At 38.0% G+C, this 20,124-nt stretch overlaps 1 protein-coding gene across 2 annotated transcripts in view; it reads left to right on the top strand.

Annotated features, from left to right (window-relative positions):
• Slc10a7 (solute carrier family 10 member 7) overlaps positions 1 to 20,124 on the top strand; it is a 244,876-nt gene that overhangs the window by 191,993 nt on the left and 32,759 nt on the right. For both annotated transcript variants that reach the window (XM_047567467.1, XM_047567466.1), the window contains 3 exons: positions 1,605 to 1,688; positions 13,103 to 13,268; positions 14,234 to 14,285. In XM_047567467.1, coding sequence (XP_047423423.1) covers positions 1,605 to 1,688; positions 13,103 to 13,268; positions 14,234 to 14,285 — 302 coding nt within the window. The remainder of the gene's footprint in view (positions 1 to 1,604; positions 1,689 to 13,102; positions 13,269 to 14,233; positions 14,286 to 20,124) is intronic.

The following is a 20,124-nucleotide window of genomic DNA, read 5'->3' as shown; positions in this document are numbered from 1 at the left end:
ATGAACACTATACCTCTGAATTCCATTGCCTCTTTCCATACATTATAAGCTTTGTGAATAGAGCATTGAACTAGATGGTATTGAACTTAAAAACTTTGTTCATTAAGATCTGTTCTTTTATACATCTGGTGCCTTGATTTGTTGTAAAATCTGTTTTTCTTTATTTCAATTTTTTTTTTTTTTTTTTTTTTTTTTTTTTTGGTGCTGGGGATTGAACCCAGAGGCACTCAACCACTGAGCCATATCCCTAGCCCTTTTTTATGTTTTATTTAGAGACAGGGTCTCACTGAGTTGCTTATGGCCTCACTAAATTGCTGAAGCTGGCTTTGAACTAGAATGCCTCAGCCTCTGGAACCAGGAATGGTATGAGCCACTGGTGGCAAGATGCACATTCTTGACACCTTAAGTCACGGTATCTTATAGACTGGGGCTGAGAATGGCGACGGAATTTTATAAAATACACCAAGGTAGAGAAAAGATTTTGGTAAATGATTCATGCAAAAATCAGAAATGAGTGAAAACATTGATCTCACATCATTCCATTCTGAGCTGTTAACTTTATTCATCTAAATATTTGATTTGCTTTATCTGACATTCTGTACCCTTGGTCATCTCCAATGTCCTTTCACAGAATGATTTTCCAAAAGATATTTCCAAGCTTAACTAAACTTAGGTCAAGATCAAATTGAGATTGAAGTTCCCAGGGCCAGGGAAAGCGCCATTGATGATTTTGGGAGAAACTTGCTTCCAGAGACTCAAGAAGGACAGAAGTAGGCTGTTGTTTACAGGAGATCTGAGAACCAAAAGGAGGTAATGAAAAAGATGAACCAGGCCGCAGAAAGACTTAGCAGTGCATGATGGTTGAGACTAATGTGGGTGTGCAGCTGGGTACCTAATTCAACACTCCTGCACTATGGGGTATGGAAGCTTCATGAAGCTGAGATTGCCATTTTGTGAAGAAAGAACCAAAAATGAAGGAAGAAGAAAAATGGGAGTTATGAACAGTATTAAGACACACAAACTTAGGAGAGGTATATTGAAATTTTAAATTGAAAAATCACTTAAGTGTTAGGATTTCCCATTTACCAGACCTTGTGTAAAGATAAATTATAAAGGATCTGAGATTTATTGTCTTTGACTTGAAGGACTAGGAGAGTTAGAAGTTCTTTCATTTGCAAATAAATAAAAATATCATCATAAGAGAATGAGATATGCTTGTTTCTTTTATGTATCTGCAAACCCATTGAATAAAAATCACATACATTTTTATTGTACGTGAAATGTCATGCTACATGACAGTATGGACATAGAACGACTTTACTTTTAAGATATGTATTTAGTAATAAATAAATTGATTACATATCAACAGTAAAATCATTTTCCTCAATCATAATATCCTACTAAAATTATGTATTAAAATAGTTAACAGTTATTTTGTGTAAATTTTTTAAATTGGAGGTAAACTTCACCTTGTTGAAATCTACCAAATATTTGGTGCATGTGAGAGAAATTTGTGGAAATGAAATTTATTGCTGTATTTAATTAATACTAATATTTGATAATTGATTCAAAGTAATCCTAATTCCTGTCTTCTGGTTTTACAGCTTGGCTCATCCTCTACTGTGCCTTTTACATCTATTTTTTCTCAGCTCTTTATGACTGTTGTGGTTCCTCTCATTATTGGACAGGTAAGGTCTCCCAATTTTTACCTGTTATTTTCTTTGTGGATCAAGTTGTGAATTTTTATGTAAGGCCAAGGAAATTGAGAGGGAAGAGGCAACTAAATTAAAATATATAGCTGAAAAAATACAAGGTTTCATCTACCACAATATTCTCATCATTTAATTTTTAAATTAATCTTTGCAGTTAGTTAGCTAAGTATAAGAACTACTGAAAAGAATCTTAAAATTGGATCTTAGACTATTTAGAATTTCCTTTCAGATTCTTATTCAATAGGACTAATAGAAGTTCTTCTATTTTAACTTCTTATAACAAATTACTAATAAGCATCTAATTTAAGTATAAGCATAAAGTTTAAAAACAGGTTTGTTTGTTGGTTTGGGTTGGTGTTAAATCACAGGAAGCCACAGTAATAGAGAGCAGAATTCAGTGTACAGTCAGAAGGAGTGGACCTCAGGGAAGCAGTTCTTCAGGATGACTAAGAGCAAGACCTGAAGAGCGACTGGGTTCTAGACTCAGTTCTGCCTTTCATTTGGTGTGTGACCTTGGGCCAGTGATTTCATCTCCCTAGCTCCAGGTTCATAATTCATTCAATATTATGATAATAGTACCTATCTTAAAGTATTGTTGTGAGGATTAAATGAAACAGGCATGCACTTAAAAGTTCCTGACACAGAATAGAACCTGACACAGAGGAGTGTCTGTGGTTTCCGTTGTCGTCGGCCGTTGTCGTCATCATCATCATCATCATCATTACCATCATCAAATAGCCTGCAAATAATAAACAAGGTGGAACTCTTTGGAATATTGCCTATAAAATTATATATATTTTATATATATGTAAATTTATATTTTATTAAAAATATATACAGAGAGAGAGCACTGGCACACGAGTGTGTGTGTGTGCGTGCGTGTGTGTGTGTGTGTGTGTGTGTATGTTTATACGCTGTCTTTGGTCAGAGTATCTAGGCAATAAACTGAGACAGGTTTCTATGCAGGAAGTTTCCTGGGGAGTAAATACCTTTTGGGGAGTGAAAAAAGTAGATGGGCTAATATCTTCCTATCAAGGCCTGCATAGGTTCCTTGGTAAGTTCTGGAGCTAGGATGACCCCTCAGAGTTGCAGTACCTTAAGGCAAGAGCACCTGGTCTTTACACTCTGTCTGACCAGTCTTTTGAAACTGGCTTTCCTCCCACCCACCCGAGGCCTGTGCTGAGGACCTTCTTCTAAGCCAGATTCCCTGCCCCCAGTGCCTGGTGGGATTAAGTACCTCATTCCTGAAGAGATGGTTCTGGATAGAGCACCACAGCATCCACTACACAGGCACTTTAAAAAAAAAAAAATTAATGTTATACTTAGGGGGGCCAAATTTAGCTTGAGGAAGTTTGCTGAAGTGATACATGAAAACAAATATATTCTCCATGGTGCCGATCACATAATGGGGATTCTGAATAAATATTATATCTCCTGCCTACCTCTCCAAATTCTGCCATGTTTCCTATTGCTAGCTTTCCTGACCTTTTCTTATCGCATCCTGCTTATTATTTCTGGTGTTTTTGTTTGTTTGTTTGTTTGTTTTGCAGAACTAGGGGTTGAACACAGGATACTCTACCACTGAACTGCATCCCCAGCCCTTTTATTTTTATTTTGAGACAGGGTCTCACCAGGTTTCCCAGGCTGGCCTTAAACTTATGATCCTCCTGTCTCGGCCTCCTGGATACCTGGGATTACAGATGTATTCCACCGTGCCTGAATGTTCTTTCTGTTTAAAATGTCTTTGTGCCAGGTGTGGGTGGTGCATCCCTGTAATCCCAGCAACTTGGGAGGCTGAGACAAGAGGATCACAAATTCAAGGCCAATCTCAGCAATTTAGTGAAGCCCTAAGCAACTTAGTGAGATACTGTCTCAAAACAAAAAATAAAAAGGACTGGGGGTGCAGCTCAGAGGTAGAGCCCCCTGGGTTAAATCCTAAGTACAAAAACAAAAAACAAAAAAACTGTCTTTATGCTCCCCCTCCCACTCCAGCTTATCACTCATTTAACTGTAATTCAGATCTTCTTAGAACCACCTGAAATGTTTCCCTGGTTATTCTTTTTTTGTTTGTTTGTTTGGTCAGTTGGATGGTTGGAGGGATTGAACCCAGAGGCACTTTACCACTGAGCCACATCCCCAGCCCTTTTTTATATTTTTTAATTTTTCAGACAGGGTCTCACTAAGTTGCTTAGGGCCTAAGTTACTGAGACTGACTTTGAACTTGGCCTGTCTTGGCCTTCGAAGTCACTGGGATTACAGGTGTGTGCCTCCGCACCCAGCTTCCCTGGTTATTCTTTGCAGCACCTTATCTTATTTTTTTCTTGGCCCTTCTCACAATGTATATTTATCCTTTGTCTGCTTGTTAACTATTTGTCTCCCCCACTAGATTGCAAGCTTCATGAGTACAGGAAATATATTTACTTTGTTCACTGTTATGTTCCCAGACCACAGGTACCCAATAAAGTTGCGTTGAAAGAGTAAAAGAATAGTGAGAGTTCTGTGATCAATAAGGGGCATGCTTTGCTTCCAGAGGCATAACTGAATCTACCCATTCTCATCTCTACACAGTTTAAGCTACAGATAGCATTAGATTAAATCCGTACTTGTTTTGGGGGTTCTGAAAATAATTCCACATAATAACTTGGAGCTCATAATTCCTCTCTTAGTGGATCTTGGAAATAGTCCTGTTAATAAGTAAATGCATGGCTTGAAACATATGGACAAAAAAAATCTAAATTAGTCAATTATTTATGTATAGGGTTTTGTAATTTATGTAATTAAAGAATATCCATAGAGAATGAGTTGTTAGATTGCTCATCCTTCACTTGCCCAGTAGTAAATTATTCCATAAGTTATAAAGTAATAGAGACAGTCAAAAAGTGGAATAGGTAAGGTTTTTTTAAGTGATGAAATACTTTGATGGTGTTTTTCAATAAGGAAACCTATATGCTTGCACCTACCCCTTCCCCCCGTGTACTATAGTCTTAGGAATTAGCCATCACCAATTCATCTCCACATCTAGAAACCTCCATCAGCCTTGCCTCCTCCCTCTTCTTGCCTCCTTTCTCCCTTACATCCAGGCAGTTGCCACATGCTGCCGTTCAGAAATCTTTCACATATGGCACCTGAGACCCCATTCATACTGCAGGGAAGATGGCATCTTCGCCATCTCGTCTAAGCTTGCCCTTCCTGAACCAGCCTCTCTGCTGTGAGTCTCTCCCAGCAGTGTCGGTCCTGTCTCGGGGTAATCCTAGAAAATGAATCAGATCATGTCATTCCTCTCCTTCAAAACCTCCCGTGGGTCCCCATGGTCAATCCTCGCCTGACCCTCGAAGCCCTTCACAGTTTGGCCCCAACCTGCTTCTCCAGTGCTGCCTCCCACCACCACTGCTCCAGGGCCTGTTCTGGAACACTGTGTATTCATCACTCCCTTGACTGAACTTCCCTTCACCACCTGTGCCTTTATCGTCTTGTTCCCATCTTTTCTGCCAAAAAACTCCCCATCATTCCTGAAAACAGTGTAGAGCCCCCCTCTGACGTGAAGCCCACCTGCTCCGACTTGCCTGTTCAGGACTGAATTCCAGATCTCCCTGGTACTTGATTCATAATAGTTATCAGGAGACTTTATAATTTTACCTGTGAACTTCCTAAAACAGAGACTGTATCTTCTTATTTTTTTCTATTTCCTTGCTTGTAGTAGACACTCAATATGTATTTATTTACTCAATCTGTTATTTCATCCTGAAGGGTGGTCTCCATAGTTTATTATTTATAGATATATTTAATAGCATATTCAATGGTAGCTGTATAAAAAGAGTATAAACTGTATAAAAAGATTGACAGGAGAAAACTTTGATTTACCCCCAGGAAGCCCCAGCAGTCATTTTCCTAGGTTTCCATTTGTTTAGGATTATATTTTTAGGTCTGTATATAGTGAATACTCAATAACAATGACTTTGTCTTTCCTAGCAATCACCTAAGAATCAAATCTGAAGAGGGAAAAAAATCTTAAGTATAGGTGTCTCTCAGGATCTGCAGGGCATTTGTTCTAGAGTCCCTGCACATACCAAAATCAACAGATGCTCAACTTCTGCCCATAAAATGGCATTGTATTTGCATCAAACCTATGCACATCCTCCTGTGTCATTTAAATCATCTCTAGATTACTCATAATACCTAATACATTGTAAATAGTTGTTTTACTTTGTTGTTTAGAGAATAATGACAAGGGGAAAAGTCTATATGGGTTCAGTACAGAGGCAGGGTTTTCTTCAAATATTTTCAATCCAGGGCTGGTTGAAGCCTCAGATGCAGAACCCATGGATACAGAAGGCCAGGTGTAAGTAATTTTTTAGGGTATCAGTTCATGGAAAGATAGATTATTCCAAATTCTAGGTAAAAGAAAGACCACATTTTCAGCTTAATCTCTTGCTTTTGGTCTTTGAGTGAACGGTGCTATTACTGGCCCACAGATTCATTAACATAAAGGACGTGACCACATATATGGGTACATCCTGTTATGTGAGCACTGTTCCATGGAGAATGATTCCCAGGTACTTGAGTACCATAGGGAAAGATGAGCATCTCTGCGGGTAGTGGTTTCCAGGACAGGCAGAGCCACCTCAGCTGTGATCATAACTTCACAGGGTGTTCGCCCACATTTGTATGGATTGTAAAGTGTACATGATGCTGCCTTTCAGAGAAAAGTATTCTCCCTATAGGCATCATGGATTTGTGTATCTATTACTAGAATTTTATGGCAGGAGAAAATACAGTATATTAAAGAAGGGGTTCCTTTTTTCTAATGTGTGTGGAAGTGCTTTAGGACTTAACAGCAGGCCTGTTTGATCTTGATCAATTCCAAGAGCTCACTTCGTGGGTACCACCTCCTTACCTTGTAAGCTCAGGTACTCAGTAGTTCTCCAACCTCATCAAGGCCCCTCCCCCATCAGTTGGCCTTATCAGCCCCCATCCTCATGACTTCCCCTTTTTACCCAGTTTAGATTCTATCACTAGAATCACTCCTTTACTTATTTATAGTCTCAAATCCTCATCTTTTCCCTCTTTACTGCTCAGAAAGGCCAGCCCTGGGTAACCCCACTCTGCCATGCCAGCGATGCAGCTGAGCTGCTCAGATGCCATGGTCGGTCATTAGCCTCACTTCTTGGCTAAACTCTCCACCGCATTAGTCCCCTTGCGTCTCTCTGTCTTACTTACTTCACGAAGGCCCAGTGCGTGCTTCCACCAGAGCAGCAGTGCTCTGCTTCTAAGAAAGCAATATGCATCAGTCCCACTTGGTTTTAAATTCATGATCCCAAATTCAAAAATTTAAATGTCATGTAACCCCTCCTAGAAATTCTACTCTACTTCCTTATCAGGTTTCAATTTCTACTCTTTAGAAGGATGGTCGTACCCCGTCCTCTACCTTTTGCTTGCCCCACACTCTCCCAACCCACCCTTTGGCCCTGGGGTGCCACTGACTTTGCTTCTCTTTCTCAAACATCCCAGCCTCATTCCTCCCTTAGGAACTGCCACTCACTCTGTGTGACACATCTGCCTCCTCCCACCTCCTCCCCTCTCCTGCAGTGGCTGCCGTATTGCCACCAGAAATGATCCTGTCACCCAGTTTAACTCCTGCTTAGTGTATTTCATTATCTGCTTCCCGTTTGTTTATTGTTTTACTTTTTATTTATCTCTCCAATCAGAATGTAAGGTTCGTGAGAACAGGAACCTTGTCTTCTAGTCCAGCTCTATATTTTTAATCTATTGATTTGCCTAAACTGCAATATGACCTTGGAGGACCTTGTCAAAACCACTTATACATACTAGGCCAGAGCAAACAGATTTCAGGTGACAAAGGCTAGTTTCTCAGTTGTAATGAGGGCTGCCTAAGAATGAAAATTAAGATTCCCATATGTTGCTACATGCATCTTTTAAAATGATATTCTGTCATTAATGGGAGCTGAAAGGTGAAGGAAAAGACCAGAGTGTAGGCTGAATACATTTCTTTGATCTTTTACTACTAATAAATCCTTATCATTCAACTTTTGGTTTGTATTTCTGAGAGGGGATTCTGTCTTCCCTGTTTTTCGTGAATAATACTCCCTTTGGGTTGAAGTACCCACGGGCCTTCTGTGGGATTTGAGGTGTGGTTTGGTCTTCATCCTCTCCAACTGCACACATGATTTCTAGGCCTCGCTTATCAATCTATAGAACAAACAGATTTGTGTCTTCCAGCCCAAAAGTACTGGGACTCTGTGAGATGAGTGTTCTTCACATAGATGGTTAAAAGATTGCTGCTTCTCTCAGTTCTAGAACAAAATAAATTTTGTGCCATTGAAGCATTTACTTTCCTCTTCTGACACATCCTTTTGATACATCTAAGTGCTTGTGACAGATACTTATTTTATGCATTATGTGTAAAAGCAATTTATGAATAAATGTTAATGATCTAGAATTTCCACCACCTTGCAGTATTTTCTGTCACCTTGGATAGTTTTCTAAGCAGCAAAATAAAGCCCACTTTCCCCCCTTTAAATTAATAATAATAAAGCTTAGCTATACATTGTCAATCGTGCATTCTCTGGTCTTTCCCTCAGTGATTAGTTTCACAGTTTGAGGTTGACTTTCATATTAAATTAGATTCAACCAAAGCTGAAGTTGGTGTTCTTAATGCTAGTGAAATTTTACACTTGTGAAATATTAGATTTGACTTGTTTCTAATGCTTTATATGAATTGCTTGAGGGAAAAGTAGCTGTAACTTTACTCAGTGAGTTATATACTGGTAAACATTGATAGAAACGTCACCACACTAAAACTAGGAAATAAAAATGGGGATCATTTACCATCTATAGGCCCTGCTTCTAAAGCATTATATATTCACTTAATTATTTAATCATCACAACTATTATTACATCCATTATCCATTTGCAGATGAGACACAGGGGAGTTAAGGAATTCACCTAAAATCACAAAGTAGGGAGTGGATCCAAGATTTAAGGTCAGACACATCCTGGATCCAGAATCTGTACCTTGACCCCGATGCAGTGGTTCCTTCCAAAAATAGAGGTCATATCCATACTCTTCCACCTGACTTTCTGTTGAACATTTTATGCAAATTGTTTAGACTTTCTATGCCTCTGTTTGCAGCTGTAAACAAGCAGGATAATATTTGCACAATCTTTCTCCTAAGAATGAAATGGAGAAGTACTGGGAGAGAATTTTCAAAAAGTGAAGTAGATAATGGGTATTTATTGTACCCATTTATTATTATCTATACTTTGCAGAGTATATTAATATGATTTTGAATCTAATCAATATTTAAAGGCCTGTTTTTAAAGAACAGTGTTATATAAGTTGGATTTGATTTCATCTCTGGCAACAAGATGTTAATGAAGAGACAAAACACTTTGTATCAAAATATATGGATTCAGTGTAATAGAGGATAAAATTGAAGAATCTAAAGCCACCCTGAAGAAAAATAAATTTTAAAATTCAGGCTTACTATGAAAAATTATCTATCATATATCTTCACTCAAAAATCAATTTATAAATGTAAAGACCAAGTAGAAAGAAAAAGCAAGGAAATACCTTAACCAAAAAAATTAAGAAAACTAAAATGATGAATATAATACTTCATAGTTACCTTGGTGTCTGAACATTCTTCACATAAGACATATCATTTTTAACGGTTTCCAACTCAGAAGTCATATAGTAAGTGCTAGGTAACTCAGCTTATTAGAAGTACAGAGTCAAATTTAAGTATTCCTTTAATGGTTTCTGCTAATTAGCTTAAAATAAAGCAAATAAAAATATTGAAGTTGAGACAATAAAATAAAAAACTTCTTATGGAAGAGTTTGTTTTTTGTTTGTTTTCTTTCTTTCTCCACAGAGAAGAGCAAATAAGTTAATGAGGATGTGTCACTTAACTTTTAATGCCTAAGTTTCTCTGAGCCATGAGGACAAATGAATTAGTAGAGATTCTAAGAAAAAATGCAGCTGGCCACCTCACTAGAAGGCCTTTCTCACCTCCTCTTGCTCTGTTCTTTTTCCCAAGAGAGAATTCTGGGGTGTCAGTGTCCAGTTGTGTTAGGCTACTCAGCAAAGTCTTGTTACCTGTGAGGTTATTAAAAATTTCTATAAGGCAGAGAAGTTTGCAGTATTTTAAATGACATGAATTCTTGACAAATGGAGAAGGATTGTGTCAAAAGTGTAAGTTGCTGAACTACAAAAAGATGAGGTTTCCTGGAGTTGGTAGCCAAAGCACATCTCTGAGGCATGTCAACACTACTCAACCCAGTCTTGTTTATGAAACCTGTTAACATTTTTCTAGCTACACAAATGCAGAAGCAACTGCTTTGTGAGTTTAATTTTAGAGGAAGATGGAAACCCTCAATGGAGCCTGGAAGATATAAAATGGTTTACTTCAGAAACACAGATAAATATAAAAAGACTAAAAATGGTGAAAGAAAATGTGGTTTCCTCAAGGGTTACTGTTTCACTTGTGAGTCTGTACAGTTATTTTCTTTTTGAAGAACAAGTATCCGTCATTTACCCAGGGATATGTTTAAAGAGAGGCATTTTGGCCAGGAGGATTCTGGGCTCAGGACCTTTGTTTCTTGTCTTATCAAAAGAGTTCTGTTCTACTGTGAGACTCTGAGAATTTTGTAATGAAGAAAAAGACTATCAAGTTTATTAAATCAAATTACTTCTCATAAAGTTGATTTATGATTAGATATTTGTCTTGGTTTTAAAATGGCTTGACTTTTAAGTTATTCCTCATTCATATTTTATTTTTGGTCCTCTTGGGGCCATGATATTGGGAGGGATTCTTTTTGAAATTGGGATCATGCATTATGGCCTGTTGCAGAGAGAACTTAAGTGTGTTTTTTTGTCTGTTTGTTTTTGTTTTTGCTATTTTATTTTGTTTTGTTTTGGTACTGGGGATTGAACCGAGGGCCTCACACATGAGCATTCTACCACTGAACTACCTCCCCAACCTTTTATTTTATTGCATTTCATTTCATTTCATTTCATTTCATTTCATTTGAGGCAGGGCCTAAGTTGCCCAGACTGGCCTCCAACTTGTGATCCTTCTGCCTTCAGCCCCAGAGCAGCTGGGATTACAGGTGTGTACCTAGAATGTACGCACGTTTAACCATTGCATATTAAAATAAGATTGAAGGACAGCATAGATTTCAGTGATTCCATGTATTTTCCATTTATTTTATTTCCAAAAGGAGCCAAGCAGTGTTACGTTTGGCTTTCTGCTACCAAACACAATAGATTATGAATTGAAGTTCCCTTGGTAGCCTCCTCTTAGGCACACGTGGTAACATATTTGAACCTTGGGCCATCTGAGCAAACTATGACACCCCAGCACTGCTATCCAAAATTTATGTTCTAATACATCAGTGCATCATACTGTGCAACAGAACTGCTCTTCTTTCTCTTTACTTTTCTGCATTTTTAATTTTAAAGAAAGAAATGAGTAGATGAAATACTATAGTTAGGATCACTTCTATCTCCCCATCATAATATTTTATAAATTCACTATAACTTCAATTATAAGATCCATATTTTAAGAAAATAATTAACTGCTCTCTGTATATAACACTCTTTCCCCCTTTGTTCCCAACCCACCCAACCTTGATGTTTTGTTCCTGTACCTTGTACCAACTGATCTGCTTCCTGCCAAGACTTCCTGTATTTTCGCTCCCCGCTCCCCCGCACTGGGGATTGAACCCAGGGGCTCTCAATTACTGAGCTATATCCCCAGCCCTTTTTACTTTTTTATCTTGAGATAGGGTCTTGTTAAGTTGCCAAGGCTGGTCTCAAATTTGTGATCCTCCTGTCTGTCTCAGCCTCTCCAGTAGCTGGGATTACAGGTGTGTACAACCATACCCAGCTTACTTACATTATTATTACACTTAGTGAGTCCTGAACAGATCCAACAGCCATTTCATTTGTTTGAAATTCTAATGAGAGTACAGTAGTCCTCCCTTATCCTCAGGGGATATATTCTAAGACCCCCAGGAGATGTCTAAAATCGTGGAGAGTCCAAAACTTATATAAACTCTTTCCTATACATATATATATCTGTGATAAAACTTGATTTATCAGTCACATTAAGAATATCAGCAACAACAATAATGAAATAAAACAATTGTAATAATACACTATAATAAAATGTATTTGAAATTTATGAATTGTTTATTTCTGGAATTTTTCACTTAAACATTTTCAGACAGCAATTGACCACAGGTACCTAAAACGGCAGAAAATGAAATCAGGGTGGAGGGGACAAATGTACCTTATTTTGTTCTTAAGCATCTGTACGGATATGCGCCATTGTGAATTAAGCCCTTTTGGTGACAGAGTAGATAATGTCAAAACCCCATCAGCCCTATCAGGAGAAGTTCCCTGACCTCATTATTGCTAATGGATCCACAGTAACTCAGCCTGTTGTGAAATCTCATGTTCAATTATGCAGGATAATGAGTGAGTCAAAACTTAATATGTCTCCACTATCATCCTTCTGATAGGGCTAGCATAGCTTCTTTCAAAAGCCAAGCAAGGTTTTAAGTAGAGTTGTTCACTTTTGTGTCCAAACAAACATTATCATCAGTATTCAGACTGTCCTGATTTTATATATCTGATTTGATTTTAAAATGAGAAAGGATTGCTCTATAACTTTATATTTCACTAATCCTTTTGTAGGAAACTTAGGACAGGTTTATTCATTTTTAAGTGTTAATTTTGGAATTCCAAAAGCATGCAAATGGCATTTGTCTTTGGATTCACAAAAACTCTAGATATTCAGAGTTTGAATTATTTAAACTCCCACAACACATGCACTTTTGCTTTTCAAGCATGAGTTATAATTTAATTAAAAACTTCTGGTGCATTGCTAGCGTTTTAAATATTAATATGTTCCATGGATCACTTTCGATTATCTACCTTCTTGAAATTCTTGAAGATGTCAGATTTTTAAGATTCCCAAAGTTGCACTTGGAATTGTCTGTTGAGGCAAAGGGGACTGTGATAATTACACACATCCATTAGGATCGGCAGAGGAGATAAACTTTGGGGAGGCTTAATGGGCATGTCTCAGTGACAGCTAGCAAAGAGCATTTGGCATGATTAAGGATGGATTTGAATGCAGTTGAAAATATACTCTCATTATGGACACCCAGTGGAAGTTGCACTACAAATGTTAAATTCCCCAGAAGAAGAGTGGCATGGCAGGGAAGCTTTGAAATCCACTGTGGCCATCATCCAAATTATTCCCTTTCCTTTATGTCTTTCTGCTGTCAGAATCATTTTGTGATGCCCAATTCCACTCCCTACATCTCTGAAAAGAGGCAACCTGTTGATCTCTGTGTTTCAGATTGTCCGAAGATACATCAAGGATTGGCTTGAAAGAAAGAAGCCTCCCTTTGGTGCCATCAGCAGCAGTGTGCTCCTCATGATCATCTACACCACGTTCTGTGACACGTTCTCGAACCCACACATTGACCTGGATAAGTTCAGCCTTGTTCTCATTCTGTTCATAAGTAAGTTGGAAGACAGGGTGCCCTGGTTACCCTCTGTAGCAATGTGAAGCCATCTGTGTTCTCTAAAGTCATCTCTGGTGTTGATTTGATTAGAAGTGAATACTTAGTTTATGTTTGCTCAGTGACTTTATCATTTGTATTCGTTCTTTGGAAAGACATCAGTTATGCACTTAGGATCTTAATCTCCTTTGCTTTTTATCTCTTGTGCATCACGTTCACTGATTTATAATAGTCAATATTAGACGAAAAAAGCCTTAATGTCTTTTAAATTAAAATATTAGATTGAACATTTTGTCACCAATTTTGTATATTACAAGTTTGAACAGATCCCTTATTTTGATTTAAAAGCAGGATTTATAATATATACTATTATTTTTATATGTATAATAATTTCTCTATGTGGTTAACATGTGAATATCTGCATCATTATTTGCTAATGAAATATACCCAAATCAATGTTTCATTTTAAAGAGCAGTGGACTACAAAATGCCAGCAACTTCTACATCTCATAAAACAATCTTTCGTTCTATTTATGCTAATACAAAAGATAACTTGTTATTAATATTTAATATCAAATAATCTGTTCTTAAAAATCAAGATGAATTATTCCAAAGTATATATTATATGGTACCACATTTGTGTTATTTGCTATACATACATACAGTATAAACTATTTTTTTCTAAACTGAACAGATGAAATTTTAAATCAAAGAGGGATTTAGATTTTCCTTAAGTAGAGGATGTCATAAGCTTGTGTCTGGGGATATTGTCAGTAAGAACAGGTTAAGTCCTAGTCATTAGAATGATTCTATCAATTTAGCAATGTGTATTTGTTTGCTTTCTTCTCTTGTTTTTCTGTTTGAGTTCCCTTAATTTTCAGATAAAATGTGTGTATTAAATATACTACAGATACTGCTTTTATATTGCTAATTTATATTGAATCTTTTTTCTTCTTTGTCTTCAGTAGTGTCTATTCAGCTGAGTTTCATGCTTTTAACCTTCGTTTTTTCGACAAGGTAAGTGAGTTTGAATCTCTTATTGTTAGTCTCCTAAGGGAGGGGGATGCTCTTCTTTGGCTACTGTGCCACCGTACTGTCCTAGTTTTCCTCCTGTCTCCTGACCATGGTTTCTCACTCTGCCACCCTTGAGTTGTAGACTTTGTCAAAGGATCTGTCCTGGACCCTGCCCTATTTATCCACATCGAGTGCTTGTACAGCCTCCTCCACTCTCTGGCCTGATCCGTGGGCTTCATGTTGATGATTTCAACTCTAAACCTGCCATTCCAGTGTTATTCTTGAGTTTTGGTGCTATTGTGTTCCCTACCAATTAGATGTCTTCCCCTGAATGTCTTAACAAGACTCCACATATTCAAAATGCAATTACCTTTTCCCACCAAATTTCCTCTGATTTCTTCACTTACTTGTTGTGAAACTATTATCCTCAGAGTTACTCAGACTGGAATCCTTCACGAAATTTCTTCTGTAAATGTCGTGATCCTGCTCCCAAATTTACTTTTCTTCCTCAGGCTCTCATTTATTTATTTATTTATTTTAAAGAAGATACATATCATTAAGTTCAAAGCCAAGTACTCTTAATTGCATGTACTCTGGCATAACACCAATACCAATAAACAGTGCAGTCCAAAACTGAACTGTGTTACAGTTCAATACAATGCAATAATCTATAGCAATTATGGTGAAGTGCAGTGATACAGATGAGCTTTGGGAAAAATTAAGTGAAAAAAAGCTCTAATACAACAACTTGACATGCTATTTATGAAATTAAAAACTAAGATGAAAAATGTTTTCAATGATAATGGATGCAATGAAACTTTACACAAGGAAAAGAAATGCTGTCACTCCAATTCTTGATGCCTCTTTTCCATCAAATCTGTTCCAATGCTTATCTTACTGGTAGCTCCATTTCTAGGTACACATTTTCTTATGTTTTTTATACTACTTCCAGTGACTCAAAGTTGTGCTAATCACTCTCTTGACTTCTATGGCTAGTCAGTGCCTACAGAATGATGTTCATTTTTTAAGTGCAAGACCCTCCAGTCTAATTGCCAGTGTCATGAATTGCCAAGTGTCCGTGCTCCCTAAGCTTTATGTTGAAGTAAAAATCTTTGCTGTTCCCTGGAAGAACCCCATGCTTTCTCATTTCCATTTCTTGTTTAGGCTCTCCCCACATCCAAATTGGCCATCATGTCCAAGTTCATTTTTCATGTTCCTAAAGGTTCACCTTAAATGCAACTTCTTCCATTGGTATTATTCACTCAACAGGTATTACCTAAGCCTTTGGTTTGAGAAAGTTAGCATACTAAATGCCACCAATGAGAGGTGATTCTGATCCTGCATGAGTTTTCAGACTAAATATATGTACTGGGGCTGGGATTGTAGCTCAGTGGTAATGTACTTGTCTAGTATGTGTGAGGCACTGGGTTCAATCCTCAGCACCACATAAAAAATAAATGAATAAAATAAAGTTATTGTGTCTATCTAAAACTAAAACAATGTTTAAAATAAATAAATATATATATGTACTGACAAGTAAATTCCTCTAAGCTGTACAGTAAGCCAGTTGTGGTCCATTCAAAGAAGTCACTTCCAAAGGGAATGGTAGAGCCAGGCTTCTGGGAGTCATAAAGAATGGCTAATTGTTCAGCAGAGATGAAGACAGGAGGTTCTTTTGGGAGAGGAAGCAATAACACATAAATGAACACACAAAAACAACAAAATAGGATAGGGTGACAGGCATAGAGGAAGATAAGAAGTAATGATAGTCACTGGAAAGGTGGACCTGAGCCCAACTGCAGGGCCCGTGAACTGCAGATGCCCACCATAAGTTACCATAAGGAAAGCCACCCAGGCTGTTTATGATGCTTGAAATAGTTAGTGTCAGGGCCATGGATGGGTGGGTCCAGGCCTCACGTGAGGCACTTGGCTCTTACAACACTTACACAGCACTGGGCTGATTGTAAACAGTCGATAAAAACATATTGATGGAGTAATTCAAAGCATGTTCTCAAGCTTGAAGTTGTGATTTATGAAGTAAGAACAGAGCCCGTAGCCATTAAGTCACAGAGAAAATGTTACTTAATTGGGTAAGTCTGAGAGTAGGAGGTATTTTAAAGTTCTTTTTGTGAATGGCTTGTTATGTCACCTTAGAAAAGGCATTTGCCTTTCAGTGGCTGTTTGCTGGTCCCTGTGGCAGAACTAATAATCAGACCCACTCATCCTGCCCAATTATATAGGATGCAGATATCCTGTTGGTAATGCAGAAATTCCATGAAAAGGTGGAGCATGGAGCAGCCACTCCTGGGATTACTGAAGGAAGTAGGGGGACTAGGGAAGCATCACAAATGGTCAAATTAAACAGTTGAGTTTAAAATAACAATTTTCAGCATGCAGTAGACTGAGCTTTCATGAGAACCTTGGTTTTGAAATTTTTTTTTTTTTTTGTACCAGGATTTGAACTCAGAGATGCTTAACCAAACCACTGAGCCACATCCCCAGCCCTTTTTATTATTTTTTTTAGAGACAGGGTCTCACTAAGTTGCTAATGGCCTTGCTAAATTGCTGAGGCTGGCTTTGAACTATCGATCCTCCTGCTTCAGCCTCTCAAGCTGCTGGGATTACAGATGTGCACCACCACACCCAGCTGAGATCCTTCTTTTCTGCATTATTCTCCCTTCCATGAATTTCTGTCATGCTTTGTGCCTCCTTGACTCACTGGCAAACATGAATTCTTTGATAAAACATAGAATATGGAACAGCTGTAAACACATTCCACAGTAAAAGTTGTATAGCCCTCAGAATAGTTCATTAAAAATTGAGGATTTTTCAAAGGAACATAATTTGGAAGATGGTTTTATGCTGTTTTCTCACTGAGAGACCCCATAGTTCCTAAGAATTTTATTGGAGGAATGTAGGATACCTACTCCATACCAGGCACTGTCCTAGGGATTGTGCACGTAAGTCTGATAGCAACTCTACAAAGTTATGTATTTTCTTGCTCTTCTGTAGATGAAGACCCATCCTTAGAATAATTTGCCTCAAATCAGATCTTAGTTGCTTAATAAGTTACCCCAAATCATAGAGTAAATAGCACACCCAGGACTGAAATCCATTTCCACTTGACATTTCCTAAAGCATTTGTCAAGCTTCTTTCCACTGCTTTCAACTATTTTTATTACTCTTAAACTCATAATGTTTGCTTTAGAGAATCTGTAAGGAGTGTTTAACTGAACTCTACAGGTTTATACACACGTACAAACAAGTTAGTGAAAGATACCAAGGGTTTGAAGCAGGACCCTACAGGTTTTTGCTGAGTTGCATTTTCCTTTCCCACTTGTAGGTCTTTCCTTCTTGAAATGGATGAAATGGGTGTGTGTGTGTGTGTGTGTGTTTTCATTTTTTTCTTACCAGTTCAATAAATCTAAACTCAATTTGGGTATCAAAAGACAAAAATCTCAACACAGAAATCAGTCTTCTGTTGTGTGGCATGCTACTGCATTCAGATGATGGAAACTTAATGTAAAACCAGCAGAGACCCAGCCCAGGAAATTCAACTTTGCTGCCACACTCCTTTTCCCTGATTAGCATTTCTCAGATTTACTGACCTGATGTGTTACCATTGTAGTGAGTATTTAAAACAGACTTGAGAGTCATTTATCTGTCTTCAGAATAGTGTCAGAATTCAAAACTGCAAAACTAGAGTCAAGAGTTGGGTTTGCTATTTAATGCCTTTGTAACTTTTCAATTTTCTTGTGTATAAAATGAAGTCAGGGGTAGTACCTACCCTAGGAACATCTGGAGAATTAACTAACAAGCACATAAAGCCCTCAGTATTATTCCTAACATATAGTAAGTGTTCAATAAATGTCAGCTGCTGTAGAATATTTATTATATCATAATAGTTTATATTATATCAAAAATTAATGATAAAAAAGAGTGAATTTGCTGACCTAACTTTATTGAAATACATCACATATTACTTTTCTCTGTTCAGTTGTTAGGAACTGAGAATAAGCCAGCTATCCATAGTGATATAAGCTTTCTGCAACTTTGGGAAATTGCGGGTCAAAGACAAAGTTGAAGAATTTTAGGAAAATAAAGTAATGATTGGGAATCTTTTAAAAAATATGAGAAAATTTTGTAGACTGATAACTATAATAACAGAAACCTTGAGTCAATAGTGACAAAAGAATAACCTCTTAAGAGGGGAAAAGGAGGAAAATAAACATTCAGGTAGTTCTGTAGGTATTCAAATTTTCTTCAGCACATTTCAAGCCAGAAGTGGCAATGGGCATTACATCACAATCCCGGGAGGAGAAGGTAGGCCAGGAGGACAGGCTTTATTATTAGAGGCATTCTTCTTACCATTTTGGAGATGAAGCCACTAAGCCTTGGAGCTGTGGGTGACTTGTTTTGTGCCACACAGCTCATGACAGTCGAGGTCTTCTGAAAACAACCAAAGACAAGACACTGTTACAGAGGTTAACAAAGGAAACCACCTCACGTGGACAATTCTGCGTCTAAAAACAGTGGGTTTTGACAGAACTCTCCCACGGGACCTTTCGTGCTCCACATTCTGTGATTCTGCTAGTAAAACCTGACATGTTTTCCTTTGTGGGTACTGCAAAGGAAGGCAAAATAAACATTACGTGGAAAACACTGATTGAAAGCTTTGCAAGAGAGAACAAAAAGACCAGTTGGGAAGAAAAGGAAATAAACATCTCAGGGGAAGACAAAGTGATCAAAAGAATGATGAAAACAGGATAAAAAAGAAAATCAATATTAAAAAGAGATAAGGTAGAGTCAGAAAATAAATAGTAATGTGACTCCTTTCAAGAATGTGAGCAGACACAACAGAGATGTTATCACCGGAGTCGATTATGGTTGTCAAGACTTAATGTACAGGACCCTTGGTCTTTTTGAGTATTGGCATAACCTATGCCATGAAGCCACCATGACAGTATGGCAGAGAGTGGATGACTAACCAAGAGAGCTGCTCTTGTTCATTAAACTTGTACTCTGCTTTAGTTTTGTGGAGGTTTTTTGTTTGTGTTTTTGTTTTTCTTTCTGAGTAGGAAACTGACCTCCAGAATTTGGACCAGCATACTTCCTAGTTGTGTGACTTTAGGGAATCTGCTTCAGGTTCTCTTTTTGGAAAAAGCAAAGCAATAATATTATGTAGCTTCTAAGCCTATTCTGAGAAGGAAGAAATACTGCATGCAAAGTGCTTAGAAAAGTGGTCAGTAAGGCCCACCGCTGTGGTCACTCGTTGTCATTATGAATGGAGGGCCACCTGGGCATCTGCTCTGGAAGCTGCACTGATCAGCTGCAATGCAGTCTGCCCTATAATGAGAAATATGGTGTAAACCGTGAGCATTGTTTTATTTCACTGCGCCCTTATCCTCCCCTTTCCACTGTGGGAGTTTGTGTCAACAGAATCACAGAGCCGTGTTCAGTTCACATAAGCCAGAAATGTCCCATCCTGGGCCTCGGCTCAGTCTTCTTACCTGAAACTGAACAAGTGATCCTCCTTCGCAAATCTCCCACAGATAAGTGCTGCTGTAGTGAGTGGCAGCCAGTGCCAGGCCAGAACCTCCTTGGCCAGAGACTTTGACACACTGGAAATGTGCAGTGATCTGGACAGAAGTGAATATGAATCAGAATGAAGTTCACAGAAGAACAAGCGTGCTGTCAGCCTCCCCAGAAAAAGACCAAGATGTGTAACAATTAGTTATAAATAAGGGCAGCCAAAGACTCGAAGGTCTTAGTGTTACCAGCACCGGCTCTCTTCTGGGAAACATCCCAGACTAGGCCTCCTGCCTGTGCTGCCTGTTCTACA

The sequence above is a fragment of the Sciurus carolinensis genome, chromosome 10 (genome assembly GCF_902686445.1).
Source record: "Sciurus carolinensis chromosome 10, mSciCar1.2, whole genome shotgun sequence".
NCBI classification, from domain to species: Eukaryota; Metazoa; Chordata; class Mammalia; order Rodentia; family Sciuridae; genus Sciurus; species Sciurus carolinensis.
The sequence above is the reverse complement of the archived record's forward strand: the minus strand, read 5'-3'. Positions and strand labels throughout refer to the sequence as shown.